The 14,901-nt window shown below is 38.6% G+C and overlaps 1 protein-coding gene across 4 annotated transcripts in view; it reads right to left on the reverse strand.

The window, feature by feature from the left end:
- The window catches only part of BBS7 (Bardet-Biedl syndrome 7), a 42,085-nt gene extending 34,402 nt beyond the window's left edge, over positions 1-7,683 (reverse strand). For all 4 annotated transcript variants that reach the window (XM_028492245.1, XM_007120449.4, XM_055086204.1 and 1 more), the window contains exons 1-4: positions 7,482-7,683; positions 5,778-5,843; positions 3,183-3,245; positions 1,612-1,787 (exon numbers count right to left, since the gene is read on the reverse strand). In XM_028492245.1, coding sequence (XP_028348046.1) covers positions 1,612-1,787; positions 3,183-3,245; positions 5,778-5,843; positions 7,482-7,517 — 341 coding nt within the window. In that variant the 5' untranslated portion in view covers positions 7,518-7,683. The remainder of the gene's footprint in view (positions 1-1,611; positions 1,788-3,182; positions 3,246-5,777; positions 5,844-7,481) is intronic.
- Between the last annotated feature and the right edge of the window lie 7,218 nt (positions 7,684-14,901).

Here is a 14,901-nt window from a genome sequence, read left to right on the forward strand (position 1 = left end):
AAAGGAACGAAATTGGGTCATTTGTAGAGATGTGGATGGATCTAGAGACTGTCATACAGAGTGAAGTAAGTCAGAAAGAGAAAAACAAATATCGTATATTAACGCATATATGTGGAACCTAGAAAAATGGTACAGATGAACCAGTTTTCAGGGCAGAAATAGAGACACAGATGTAGAGAACAAACGTATGGACACCAAGCGGGAAAAGTGGCGGGGGGCTGGTGGGTGGGATGAATTGGCAGATTGGGATTGACATTTGTACACTAATATGTATAAAATAGATAACTAATAAGAACCTGCTGTTTAAAATAAATAAATAAAGTTCTCTTAATATAATTTTTATCAACTTAATGAAATTCTAAATCTCTTACAAGATTTGAAATTTCATTTTCAAATCCATCTGCATTATAAGCAGGGAAGGATTAATGAGTGGTAATCAATTTTATAAGTGGTCAGTTTTCTTACTGAATATTGTCAAGTTATAATCTTGTTTTCCCATGCAACCTTATCAATGTGGAGCTTCAGATAATAAATTTTCAAAAACTGATTAAAGAACCTTTCCACCCTACCTCTGCCACTCCAGTAGAAACATTTAAGAAACTAGCTAAAGAGACTATTGGCTGGGAAACTCCTTAGCTTCCTCACACCTCAACCTATATACCTTTCTGAATGTGGAGGTATGCTAATAGTTAGCTACTTTGGTTTTAGTATTTCACAAATATCACTGGCCATGTCTATCTAGAAAAGCATTTCAAAAGAATGATATTCTTATTAAGCCCCTGAAATTACTTCCACTTGCCATTGTTTAATTCTTATCTAATCTCACCAAACCTAAGTTTTACAGCCCAGACATCAGGACACATGCTGTGCATTATACAGAATTACATAGGACAGCTATACATTAATAAAACTCTGGATCAGTAGTTTCCAAACCAAGGTCTGGCTGCTTATATAACATGGCTGCATAGGATTCAAATGAAAAACTGTTCTTTTAAACCACTCCTAATAATTCTGATTCTGCAGGTATGAGGTAGGACAAGGAATCTATTGTTTAAAGCTTTCAAGGGATTCTCCTAAGTAGCAGGTTTGAAGAACAGTGGATTAGATAAACTTTAAAGCCTCTTGCAGTTCTCCATGATCCAAAAACTAAAATTTTAATTGCAAAATTTCACATAGCAGGAAGCCATTAAGGAAGCTATTTTTCACTTAGAGTCTTACCTGACTCACCTGAAATTATACCTTTTTGGTAGTCATTAACTTTGATGGCCAGCCTTTTAACAAAATGATGCTACCTCAAAATCAGAACTACCAGAGACAGCAAAGCAACAGGAACCTAAATATCTGGAGATTTTCTTTCACTTATTTTATACTTTGATCGTGAATCATAACTGAACTAACTTGTCAAAAATGAAGCTATGAATACTATAAATGTCTTAAAAAGATAAGATTTCAACACCCAATTGATTTTGTATTGACGCCAGGTCAAATTTAATTTCCGACTAATAAAGTATCTTTAATTATTTCCCAGATAACCTACTAAGATCTGATGTTTGTCACCTATCCAAAATATTGTAAATGGATATGTAAAAATAAAAAAGAGAATAAACATACATAGCTTTAATGCTTTCAGTGAGGTTTGTTTCAAAAGAGAGAAACTGTTTTCCTCTCTTTGTGAAGCCTCTAATTTCAGATCCTGCAGCAATAAAAATTTTCTCCTGGGGCGTGTTAAGAACCCCTCCTAGTTCCAATCTTGCAATCTTCTGCCCAGGTAAAGTCTTGAAGACTGTCTGCAAAAATCATCGAGGAAAAAATTAAGTACACAAATTTATTCCAAGTATTTTCTTTTACCATAAAAAATGCTGGGATTTTAAACTTACAAAATATTATAGTTCTAAATAGGAACACCTTTAGATACAAATGTATCCAGTGGTCTTCTGGGTTTTTTGCTAAATATCTTCAAACTCTGCAACGTTTATTCCCACACACATTGCACTTCAATGACATCATTAAAATCTAAACTCTTGCAACTCAAAGTAGCGTTCGCTAAGCAGCTGCATTACCATCACTTACCTTATTAGAAATGCAGACTTTCAGACCCAACCCCAGATCTACTGAATGAGAATCTGCATTTTACCAAGATTCCTCAACTGGTTCCAGTGGACATGTTTTTATACCTTAATCATCTTTTTAAAACTAATCTCTCCTGGTTCCCTTACAATTTTATAAATTTTAGTAGTATAAATAAAGGACTGTAGAATTTACTAAAAACCTGAGCATATAACTTCATATCTCTCTATTTAATTGGAAACATTTGCATCCTTAGTTTATTCCTCGTTATTTTCTATTTTATTATTGGCATCAGTTTCTTCCCTTCACCACCAATGACTTATACACAGAGAATAAAATATCTGGAAGGATATATGAACATGGAAACACTGAGTTTCTGATAGTTTTTACCCTCTTCGTCTTTTTGCAAATTTCATATAATGTAGAATGAATATAAGAGTTCACATCTCAGACCCATCACTTGTAAACTATGATCTGGGAATATGATGATGTAAAACTCACTTCCTTGGTTAGGCTATATTAAGTGGCAAAGGTGATGCGATGGTCACGTCCATGTTACACTGTTATATAAGACTCCATCTTAGCAGACTGGACAGATTTCCCGGTTGGCCTGAAGAAGCAGTTCACCATGTTGTGCGAAGGCCTGGGAGAAGACTGCATGGCAAGGAATTGTGGGGGGCCTCAGGACGCTGAAAGCAGGCCCTGGCTTACGGACAGCAATAAAGTGGGGACCTCAGTCCAACAACAGTAAAGAACTGAATTCTTCCAACAACTACATGGGCTTGGAACAGGACCCTGAGCTCCAGAAATAGAGCCTGGCTGTACCTGTGTTGCAGCCACGAGAGGCCTCGAGCTTAGACTCCTGCCCCGTGAGATAATAAATGTGTTTCGTTTTAAGCCCCTAAATTTGAGGTAACTTGTTACACAGCATAAAAAACTAGAGTGATATATAAAAATATATCACCCTAGGCTGTCAAAGATGTTTTACAAACGGCTAGGAAATGACTCTCATGCTGCCTGTAGCCTCATACTTCATATGACTACTTCCCTCAACCTATTTTTCATTATGCTTTAGAAAAAATTTTAATGTAGGAGTATTCAAAAGGTACACATACCACTGCTTCTCCCTTCTTCATGCCAAAGCACATAACTACTCCATCGTGATCTCCAACAACGACCTGTAACAGATTGAAGAGAATCTAAAATTACTGTTATTATGCCCTACTAACTTATATGGGGAACACAAGATTCTCAATATATAAATTATGATTTTAAAAGTAGAGATCAGAAAATCTAGTAAAGACATCCCCACAAAAAATATCCACCAAAGAATTGTAAGAAAGGGCCAAAGAGAAGGCTATGAAGAGTTGTTATGGAAGTAGCTGGCTTTCTGTTCTGTTCCTACAAGGTAAACAGAACAAGAAAATACAGACAGAAATGGCAAGGAGGCAATTTTTTTTTCCTTTAACTGGAGCATAAGAACATTTTAAGATTAACTTTTAAAACATTATCAGGCACTTCCCTGGTGGCGCAGTGGTTAAGAGTCAGCCTGCGAATGCAAGGGACACGGGTTCGAGCCCTGGTCCGGGAAGATCCCACATGCCCCGGAGCAGCTAAGCCCATGCGCCACAACTACTGAGCATGAGCTCTAGAGCCCGCAAGCCACAACTACTGAGCCTGAGTGCCACAACTACTGAAGCCTGCGCACCTAGAGTCCACGCTCTGCAACAAGAGAAGCCACCGCAATGAGAAGCCCGCACACCACAGCGAAGAGTAGCCTCTGCTCACTGCAACTAGAGAAAGCCCACACTCAGCAAGAAAGACCCAACGTAGCCAAAAATAAATAAATAAATTTATATATATATAAAAAAAATTTATCAAAATGAGGTTGTGACAGACCTATTTGATATTTTTAAAACTTTTTACTTTTTATTTTTATTGACGTATAGTTGATTTACCTAATTAAACTTAAAAGCTTTTGCAAAGCAAAGGAAACCATCAGAAAAATGAAAAGACAACCTATCAAATGGGAGAAAATATTTGCAAATAATAAGACCAATAAGGGGTTACTATCCAAAATATGTAAGCAGCTCATACAACTTAACATAAAAAAAAAACAACCTGATTAAAAAATGGGCAGAAGACCTGAACAGACATTTTTCCAAAGAGGAAATGCAGACGGCCAACAGTCACATGAAAAGATGCTCAACACCGCTAATCATCAGGGAAAGCTAATCATCAGGGAAATGCAAATCAAAACCACAATGAGATATCACCTCACACCAGTCAGAATGGCTGTCATCAAAAAGAACACAAATAACAAATGTTGGCGAGGATGTGCAGAAAAGGGAAACCCTCGTACACTGTTGGTGAGAATGTAAATTGGCGCAGCCACAGTGGAGAACAGTATGGAGGTTCCTCAAACAACTAAAAATAGAACTACCATATGACCCAGCAATGCCACTCCTGGGTATATATCCAAAAAAAAAACTAAAAACATGAATTCGAAAAGATACATGCACCCTAATGTTCACAGCAGCATTATTTACAATTGCCAAGATATGGAAGGAACCTAAGCATCCGTCAACAGATGATGGATAAAGAATACTACTCAGCCATAAAAAAGAATGAAATGTTGCCTTTTGCAACAACATGGATGGACTTGGAGGGCATTATGCTAAGTGAAATAAGTCAGACAGAGAATGACAAACTGTATGATAACATTTGTATGCAGAATCTAAAAAATACAACAAACTAGTGAATATTTTTAAAAAAAGTAGCAGACTCACAGATATAGAAAACAAACTACCAGTGGTTACCAGTGGGGAGAGGGAAGGAGGAGGGGCAACACAGGAGTAGGGGATTAAGAGATACAAACTACTATGTATAAAATAAGCTACAAGGATATATAGTATAACACAGGGAATATAGCCAATATTTTATAATAACTATAAATGGAATAGAACCTTGAAAAATTATGAATCACTATATTGTACACCTGTAACATATAATATTGTACAGCAACTATATTTCAATAAAAAATAAATAAAATAATAAAATGATCTTTTTAAAAAAAAGTGTAACAGTCCTGAGACCAAAAAGTTTGAGAAGTGTTGCTCTAGTTCAGTGAATACAATAAATGACAATCAAAAATCTGTTGATTTATCCTGATAAAATGTTAATATATAGGAATACTGTATTTATTTTGCAGCTATTAAAATATCCTACTAGTCTACCAAGAAATTATAATTGTCTTATGGAAATCACAGGATTAATATTTCTATAAAAATAATCAATATTGTTAGTTAAATGTAAAGATTAACATCAATATATTTAACTACTCTTAAAAATATGATAAAGTTTTTAAAAAGCATTTTCTCTACAGTCTATTGTGTTTTTAATTTCTTTTTTCATATACACAATCTGGTACACACAAGTACACACAGGGTAAATTATTACCAGAAAAATGGAATATGGTTTTCAACTAGTTTGCTTATACTATTTACTAATTGTACATAATAATTATAATGTCCAAGAAACTTACTGTCTATAAATGTCCCTTGGTATTCCAATCTCTGTTCAAATGAAAAGAAATTCATTTCCATTTTAGTCTTGGAATCTTAAAAAAAACTTATCAATAATGAAGGAAATATAAACCTCTCCTCTGTCAGAGCTGAAGAGATATGGAGAAATCAGTATCTCTACGTTACCTTTTGTGTAGCTCTATATCTTGAAGCAGGAAGTAGCTTCATAGTCTTCTGAGAGGTCACTCCCACCTAAGGAAACACATAAGCTGCCTGGTGAGTGATTTCTGATACACTAATTTGAAGTTATTAAATCAGAGATTAAAAGGACCAGCAGATTCTAATCATAGTAAGCCTCAGTTTTTTTATTGCAATTAATTAGTGATATGAAATAATTACTATCAGCAATGAACTTATTTTCTAATGAAATATGCTACAAAAGTCAGAATACAGAAAACAATCAAAAATAGTAAAATTTATGCTATAAAGTTGTCAAGTCAAAAATAATAACGTGGCATTACTGGCAAGATACTTCACACCAAAAAAATATTTCTATAAGCCTTCTTTTACAACTTCATACAGTTGTTAAAGTGTGTTTGTAATTTAAAATCTTTGGAAATAGATTAGTTATTATTGAAAATGCAACATAAAAGATTTTAGCTAAAATACCACCATGCTGATGACAATGACATCCAATCTAACTGATGATGAAGATTATTTTACAAAAGTTACAGAAGATGAAAACAGCATGGTTTGCTCAGCAGGGCACTGTCACTTGTGGTGCATGGTTAGGGGAGGAGAATGGGACCAAAGAGAGAGAAACTGGTGGAAACAACAGACCATGAAAGAATTTACATATAGTGTAGGTCTATCCTTTAATTCTGTATTCTAGGGAGTAGTATTAAAGTTTAATCTGTTTAGATTCGTATTTTTGAAACATCAATCTAGCAATGATATGAAGGATGGCTTGGAGGGAGGTAAGCTGGAGGCTAGGAGCTATTTCAATTATCCAAGCAAGAGAAGATGAGGACTGAACTAGGGGTAACAGAGATGGAGGGAGCAAATGGGACAGATTCATTAGCTATTTAGGAGATAAAAGCAGCAAAATGTGGTGACCAGATGGATATGGAAGATATTAAGGTGGGAAGTACCTAGCATGACTCTCAAGGAAAGTGACAGGACAAACATTTGTACCATTAGCCAAAATAGGATTACTGAAAAAGGAGATGGAGAAGGAGAGAAAGCCTAGGGCTGAAATATTGAGAGGCAGGATGGTGTAACAGAAAGAACACCAGCTCTGGAGTCAGAGACTTTGTTTCAAATAGGAACGCCATCCTTTCCGCTATCATGTAAATCACCTTCTCTGAGCCCCTTGATCCTCATGTAGCTACTTTAGGAATTTTTATGAGGATTACATATATGTACGTGTGTTAAGATCTGAGAATAAACTAGACGCTCGAAAACGGCTGTCATTGCTTTTATTATGATCTGGCTCGTGGGGTCCAGCTCACAGTAAGAAACAAGTGTCTGGCGCTCGGCAGAAGGGACTGGGTACATATGGAGATGAGGGAGTTAGAAGCTGCAGCCGGGGAGGAGGAGAAGGGCCCCGGGGAGGAATCGGGAGCGCATCAGGACATTCGGAGCATCTTCAGGACCTGGCAGACGCCAGCACCGCGGGGGCTCGTGCTCCCTCTTTCCAAGTCCCCGTGGATCGTCACCAACAAGCCGGAGTTGCCCGTGAGCAAGGTGTCTGGAGGGTGGCACCCAGATCCGCTCCTGTGCCGTCGCGTCGCCGCCGAGACACCCCAACAGACGCCAGTGGAAGGATCGAATCCTCTCAGAGAGCGCAGCTCACTCCGCGCAGCGACCGCCCCAACCCCTCAGGTTTACCTGTAAATAATCCGCTCGGTTTAAATTCAGATCCATGACGGAGGCACAGACGCGCTGGGCAGCGCCAGGCCAAGTAGGATAGAGGCTGCGGGACCCCAGGCCTCCGAAGGGAAAAAGCTCGCTTCCCCACTGAGGGCCAACGCCAGCTACTAAGGGCTCAGTGGGGGATGCAAAGGCGGAGGGTCAGGACAGCGGCGGCCTGCGTGACGTACGTACGTTCCTGCGAGAGGGCCCCGGAAGGAAATGAAGCCCCACCCCGCCTCCCGACAGACCGCCCACTGACTTAACCCGCTCCAATGAGAGGCGGAGAGGAACGGAGGGCGTGCTCCAGGAGACCTGAGAAGGGTGGTTTCCAGGGAGACCGGAGACGCAGTCTTGGCTATGCCTCCACCACCGCCCTGAGCCCCAAGTCTTAAGTCTTTCCTGTGTAGAGCCTTGACTTGAAGCCCTGGTAGATTCTGACCTGTTTCACCGCCACTAGAAAGGATCCCTCAAAGAATTAGGTTTCACCGCCATAGGAGTTAGCTTACAGCAGCATAGGAGTTTTCAAACTTTTGGCCCTAGGACCCCTTTACAAAACTCTTATAAAGTACTGAGGACCCCAAAGACCTTTTGGTTATATGAATTATCTATTGATATTTACCATATTAGAAATTAGAACTAGGTTTGTAAAAAGTATATTGAAAAAAATAATGAACTCATTATATCAATATTTTAATGAAAAATAACTATTTTCCAAAATAAAGAAAAGTAAAAAGACTGGCTTTGTTTGCAAATCTATTCACTGTCCACCTGAACAGTGAACAGGGGAGTCCCAGATCTACTTCTGCATACAGTCTATTGGTATATGTTGTTTTTTGTTTCTTTGTAAGTATATGAAGAAAATGTGGTCCAAACTCAACAAGTGGTAGTTTTTGAACAGTTAGTTGCAATGTGGAATGTGGCTTCATTATACAACATCCCCAAAAGTCCATTTGTTAATATCATCACTGATTCCATGAGAAAAGTTTTGAAGTGTTAGGAAGTTGTCAACCTCAGATGACGGACACAAAGTTTTGAAAAATTCTAATTTGTGCTTAAAAGCTTGAATTTGAAGCATTGGCAACAAATGTCGATTATTTTCCTTGAAATGATAGTTTTCCTTCTTGAATTCACTAGAAAGTGTATGCCAAGTATCGAAGTCTAAATAATCATAATTTGTCTGTCAGTCGTGCTTTCAAAAAAAGTTCCATGAAGAAAGCAGCGAGTTCAGCTAGCAATTTAAATAATCATACAAGTGCTTTTCCTTGAAACAACTAATGTACTTCCGTATTCAGTAGAAATGCTTCTTGCATACTTCCCATGTCACCCCACAGAGTATTAAAAAGGATATGTACTCGGACTTCTTTGGTGGTCCAGTGGTTAAGACTCCGCCCTTCCACTGCAGGGAGCCCAGGTTCGATCCTTGGTGGAGGAACTAAGATCCCACATGCCACGTGGCGTGGCCGAATTTAAAAAAATAAATGATATGTACTATGAGTAGAGGCTTAAAATTAACAATTTTTACTGCTTCATAAAGAGCATTTTTACATGAAACTTTGTTTCCTGTCAATGTGTGGCCTTGATCCACGCTTAAGTACCAGCAGTATTAACCAACCTTGCTATTGTACCATTAGTACAAATGTCCACACAGTGAAAAAGGCAAGTAGCATCTTATTGTTATGAAAATACCTTCAAAATCACAGACCCCCTGAAAAGGCCTCAGGGACCCTCTGATTGCTGGCCTATAGTGACCCATGATCTGATTGAGAGCTGACCTTCCTTGACTCACTTTCATCAGTCCTTCCTTTGTGCATACCACACTCTGCCTACAGAAATACTACAGATGAATAAGTGGTTTCTGTGGTCTACTGGGGAGAGTTCACAAATGATTTCTGTGGTCTACTAGGGAAGAGTTCACAAATGTTTGTGAAACAAGAATTAAGCCCTTGAGAAGAGGTTCTTCAGAAAAGAAGGTTTTGCCTAGGTCCCAGGATATTCCGGACAATTCTTTTTTTTTTAAAATTTTTTATTTAAATTTTATTTTTATTTTTGGCTGTGTTGGGTCTTCGTTGCTGCACACGGGCTTTCTCTAGTTGCGGAGAGCGGGGGCTACTCTTCGTTGCAGCGCAGTGGGCTTCTCATTGCGGTGGCTTCTCTTGTTGTGGAGCACAGGCTCTAGGCACGCAGGCTTCAGTAGTTGTGGCACACGGGCTCAGTAGTTGTGGCTCGCAGGCTCTAGAAGGCAGGCTCAGTAGTTGTGGCGCACAGGCTTAGTTGTTCCGCGGCATGTGGGATCTTCCCGGACCAGGGCTCGAACCCTTGTCCCCTGCATTGGCAGGCTGATTCTTAACCACTGTGCCAACAGGGAAGCCCCAGACAATTCTTTTGCTGAGGCCAAAGTAACTCAGTATTGAAATAGACAACAATGCCTGAAGATGGTTTAGCTGTGTAGAAGTTTGGAGAAAATATCAACAAAAATACAGATAAATTTTAGAAGTAAATTGAAAAAATAAAGCCATAGAGGAGATAAAATAGAATTGTTATAGAATTTTATGGAATTTAGGGGGTTGGAAGGTGTATTAGTTAGATAGAGCCACCATAATAAAGTAGTACAAACTGAGTGGCTTAGACAACAGAAATTTATTTTCTTGTATGATCTCACAGGCTAGGATTACAAAACCAAGTTGTCAGCAGGGAGCCAAACCAATCCTCTGAGGCAGTTCTCCTGGGCGTGTAGATGGCCATCTTCTCCCTCTTTCTTCATATGGTCTTCCCTCTGTGTTCGTCTGTGTCCTAATCTCCTCCTCTAATAAGGCCATCAGTCATGCAGGATAAAGGCCCACCCTAGTGACCTAACTTTAACTTAATTATTTCTTTAAAGGTCCAAATACCGTCACATTCTGAGGTACTGGGGGTTAGGATTTCAACATATGAATTTGGTGGGGGCTGGGGGGTGGGAGGGAGGCACAATTCAGCCCATAACAGAAAGGAATTTGTTTCATTTTAAAAAGAATAGAAGAAACCACAAAGAAAAAACAGATATGAAAAACAAAGATTAGACATTTCAATATGTCACGAAAATTTTAAAACAAAAATTTTGGACTTCCCTAGTGGCGCAGAGGTTAAGAATCCGCCTGCCAATGCAGGGGACATGGGTTCGAGCCCTGGTGCGGGAAGATCCCTCATGCCGCAGAGCGACTACGCCTGTGCGCCACAACTACTGAGCCCACGTGCCACAACTACTGAGCCCACGTGCCACAACTACTGAGCCCACGTGCCACAACTACTGAGCCCACGTGCCACAACTACTGAGCCCACGTGCCACAACTACTGAGCCCACGTGCCACAACTACTGAGCCCACGTGCCACAACTACTGAGCCCACGTGCCACAACTACTGAGCCCACGTGCCACAACTACTGAGCCCACGTGCCACAACTACTGAGCCCACGTGCCACAACTACTGAGCCCACGTGCCACAACTACTGAGCCCACGTGCCACAACTACTGAGCCCACGTGCCAGAAAGCCCACGCACAGCAACGAAGACCCAGTGCAGCCAAAAATAAATAAATAAATTTATTTTTAAAAATTTAGGATAAATATGTGCAGTTACTATCTTAATAAACAGTTAATACAAATTTTTAAAAAAGAAATATAATTATTCCAATAAGAAAAACATGAACAGACAATACACAAAGAAGATGGCTGCTGAACAAACATATAGAAATTTGTTACCTTCACTTGTAATCAATAATATTAACGCAAGATACCTTTTTTGCCTTTCAAATTAGAAAATAAATTTAAATGATACCACTATATGCTGTAGAGAGAGCGTGTGCTCATCATCCATGAATGATGCTTTAAACTAGTAATAAAACCCTTTTCAAAAGTAACTTAGTAATGTATATCCAAATCTATAAATTATGTGGCGATATTTTTAACCTATAACCCCAATTCTGGATATTTAGTCTATGAAAACAACACAAAATAGGTTAGAAGCCATGAACGAGGCATTATTTAAAGTAGGAACCTAACTGTCCAATAATAGGGGAGCATTGCATCCCTCCACTTTCCAGGCTATTATGCAGCCATTGAAAGTGAAAATAATGAAGGCTGTATAGCAATGTGGAAAGAGCTCAGGATGATAATTTTAAAAGAATATCAAATTGTGTGTATACTATGACTTCAATTATAGGAAAAGACTGTTAAGAAATATACCAAAAAAACTTTAGTCGGTTATAAATTGAAGAATTATGAGCTTCTCCTCCTGTTTTTTTGTTTTCCATAAGGTGTTTATTTTAAGAGTCATCTGTTTAACTGGGCATAGTTTCCAAAGTACGCAATCCACTGTCCCAGTGATTGCAAGTTTCTGATAAAAGGTATTCTAAGACAGTGAGTACCGAATCTTCCCACCGTCTATTTTCTTGTTTCCCTTTTTAGGTTCTGGCAGTGCATGTTAACAATTTAAGGAAAATGGTACCGATATCAATATTGTTATGTTTTTGTATTATAACAAACAGACCATCAAAATGTCAAAAACCTGGTGAAGTGGACAGACATTATCTTTTTAAAAATGATGCTTGGGAAGTATTAATAGTATTCCAAGACTGGGTGAAACCTTAGAAAACATTAATTTAATGTTTTCCCTTTTGGATTCACAAACTATTTTCATAGTAGTATATAATCCTTCAAAGCCATTAGGAATTTTAATAATAACTTAATTTTTTCATTGTGTGGTTTTTGCAATTAATTTTGTGTAATTTTTGCATAGAAATGGAACTTTAAAGAAAAGGTATTTAGATTGCTATTTAATGAAGGTGGCATTATAGAATTCATCTTTATACAATATTTATAATATTTGTAATAAAACATAGGCTGGCAATGCTTATTTTCCATTTAACAAGTGATGCCCACTGTTTATTTCACTTTCAGTTAATTGTGTAAAAGATGAGAGGTTTTCTTTTGAAGATCAACTTTTAAAACATAGAAATGAGGCTATGACATATTATCAAAAATAAATAAAAACAGCTTGTGTGATACGTTACTTGGAATTCTTTCATTCTGCATCTAGAAAAGGCAAGGGATGTTATTTTTTATTTTTAAGTACTGTGTTCTGTTTCAAAATATGAGCAAAGGTTTCAAACTACTAATTTTAAGCACTTCTCAAATAATTAGCAGGGTGGGGAGTTTTTATTCACAATAAATGAAATGCAAAGTTAGACAAAATTGCCACTATATTTTCTCTTTTTAAACATGTCTTAAGGTAGTAGCGACATCTTGGTGGGCTACATTAAAAAAAAATAAAAGCCAAAACAAAACAAAACAAAACCCCAAAACACAACACAACACAACACAACAAAACCCCAGATGATTGCATCTCAGATGTGATAAAAATTGCCATGAGACAAATTTACTGAATTACCATGCACTTCAGTAACTTATAACCTCATGTTGTGGACTTAAAGCAATCATTGTAAGCATAAATTAAACAACTCATTACTAAGAATAGGAGCATTAAATTTGTTATTCATTGTGTTAAAACCATCAACACAGCTAAAGGTGGTTGGCTGAGTGACTGAGTCATGAGTATACATATTGGTCTCCACTAATATGTGGTACCAATTTGGAAACTCTCAAACTCTTGTTTTAAAAGAAAAAAAAAAGACAGTTGAAAAAAGAATAAAGAAAAATAATAGCCCTTTTAAACTGACTTTAAATAAAAGCAAGATATGGAAACAGAGATCATTACCACCTTGGAAGATGATATTAACCTTCTGAAACACCTCTACAATGCCCAGAGACCAGGAACCCCTAGTGTAGCATAACCCTGTTTGACTGGACAATGTATGAGACCAGAGAAGTTAAGTGATTTGTTTCAGGCCACACAATTAACAATTAATGAGGCTTCAGTTTCCTTTAGACATTGGCCATATGACACTTTGCCATCCCATTTACAAAAGCTGCTCTCATTTGGTTTATGCATTTGAATTGAAATATGTTGGACATGATGGGGAAAGAGAATTATCCTAACTCTGCTTTTTTTTTTTTTTTTTTGGCTGGAGCGGTGTGGCTTGTGGAATTTTAATTCCCTGACCAGGGATCGAACCCGGCCCGCAGCAGTGAAAGCAAGCATGGAGTCCTAACCACTGGACCCCCAGGGAATTCCCTAACTTTGCTTTTAATAATCACAACATATTTATGTCATTTCTAAGTTTCAATAATGCACAGAACTTTTTGAAGACACTGGATACTATTTTGCATAGTCCCTTCTTTTATTTCAAGTCTATGAATCCAAGCTTCTCAACATATTGTGAATTCCATCAAGTCAAGGGTCCTCAGTAAGTTTAATACAGCAAGCACTTACAAAGTGCCAAACTTTTTAAACAATAAGCCTAAGAAGCCAGTTGAGTGTTGCCTTTCCTTGATCTTATCTGTAACAGAGAAAAAAACTAAGCATAGCAAAGAGGTCAAAAAGTAAGAGATATTGGACTTTGATAGTCCTGCAATTAATCATAAGCACCTAAATGTCTTTTGCTAGACAAGTTGCTTTTGGTCCTGTTAAAGTGTTCCCTTCTCCAAGTTGCCCCACCAACTTCTTGGAGTTTTACTTTTAAGCCCAACGTGCCTGTTACAATAGTAAGTGGGTCAAGGACTTGGTGGCCCAGGGCTAGCATTAACCTCAAAGAAGTATTAGTTCTCACGGTAATCCTCTAAACTAATCTTCACCTCACCCTTAAGTTACCACAGTAATACCTACGTCTCAGGGTGGTTCCCTAGACGCAAATTCTAACAAGATTTGGATGCGGTGATTTACTGAGGGAATGCTCTCAGGAGAAAGGGAGGGAGGGGAGAAGGATAAAACAGGGAAGAAGCTAAAAAAAGATTGGGTCTCAGCTGGAGTCTAACTGCAGCCTAATCCTATCCAGAGCTCTGAAACGTGAATTGCACCAAAAGAGTTGGCCCTACCTTGACAAAAGGGGACAGCTTTTTGTGCGTCCACGCCAGTTGGTCGTTTATTGGTGTGAGGAGGGGAGGTCATAACGACCAGACCAGGACAGGGCGGCTTTCTTTCAGCTGAGGGCAATTCCCTGGGGAACAGGATAGCTGGGAAGGAGCCAACACTCAGGATCTGAGAGATGCATGCCCTGGTCCTCCATTAAAGGTGATCTGGGCAGGGCATCCATAGTATCAATAGCATCTACCACACCTTGGTATCACATCTTCCTCTGGACTACTGCCCAGAAACTATAAAAAAAGAAAAAACGTGAAATATCAAAAACATACTAGTTTTGGGCTTCCCTGGTGGCGCAATGGTTGAGAGTCCACCGGCCGATGCAGGGGACGTGGGTTCGTGCCCCGGTCCGGGAGGATCCCACATGCCGCGGAGCGGCTGGGCCC

This window comes from Physeter macrocephalus, chromosome 7 (assembly GCF_002837175.3).
Source record: "Physeter macrocephalus isolate SW-GA chromosome 7, ASM283717v5, whole genome shotgun sequence".
Classification (NCBI taxonomy): Eukaryota; Metazoa; Chordata; class Mammalia; order Artiodactyla; family Physeteridae; genus Physeter; species Physeter macrocephalus.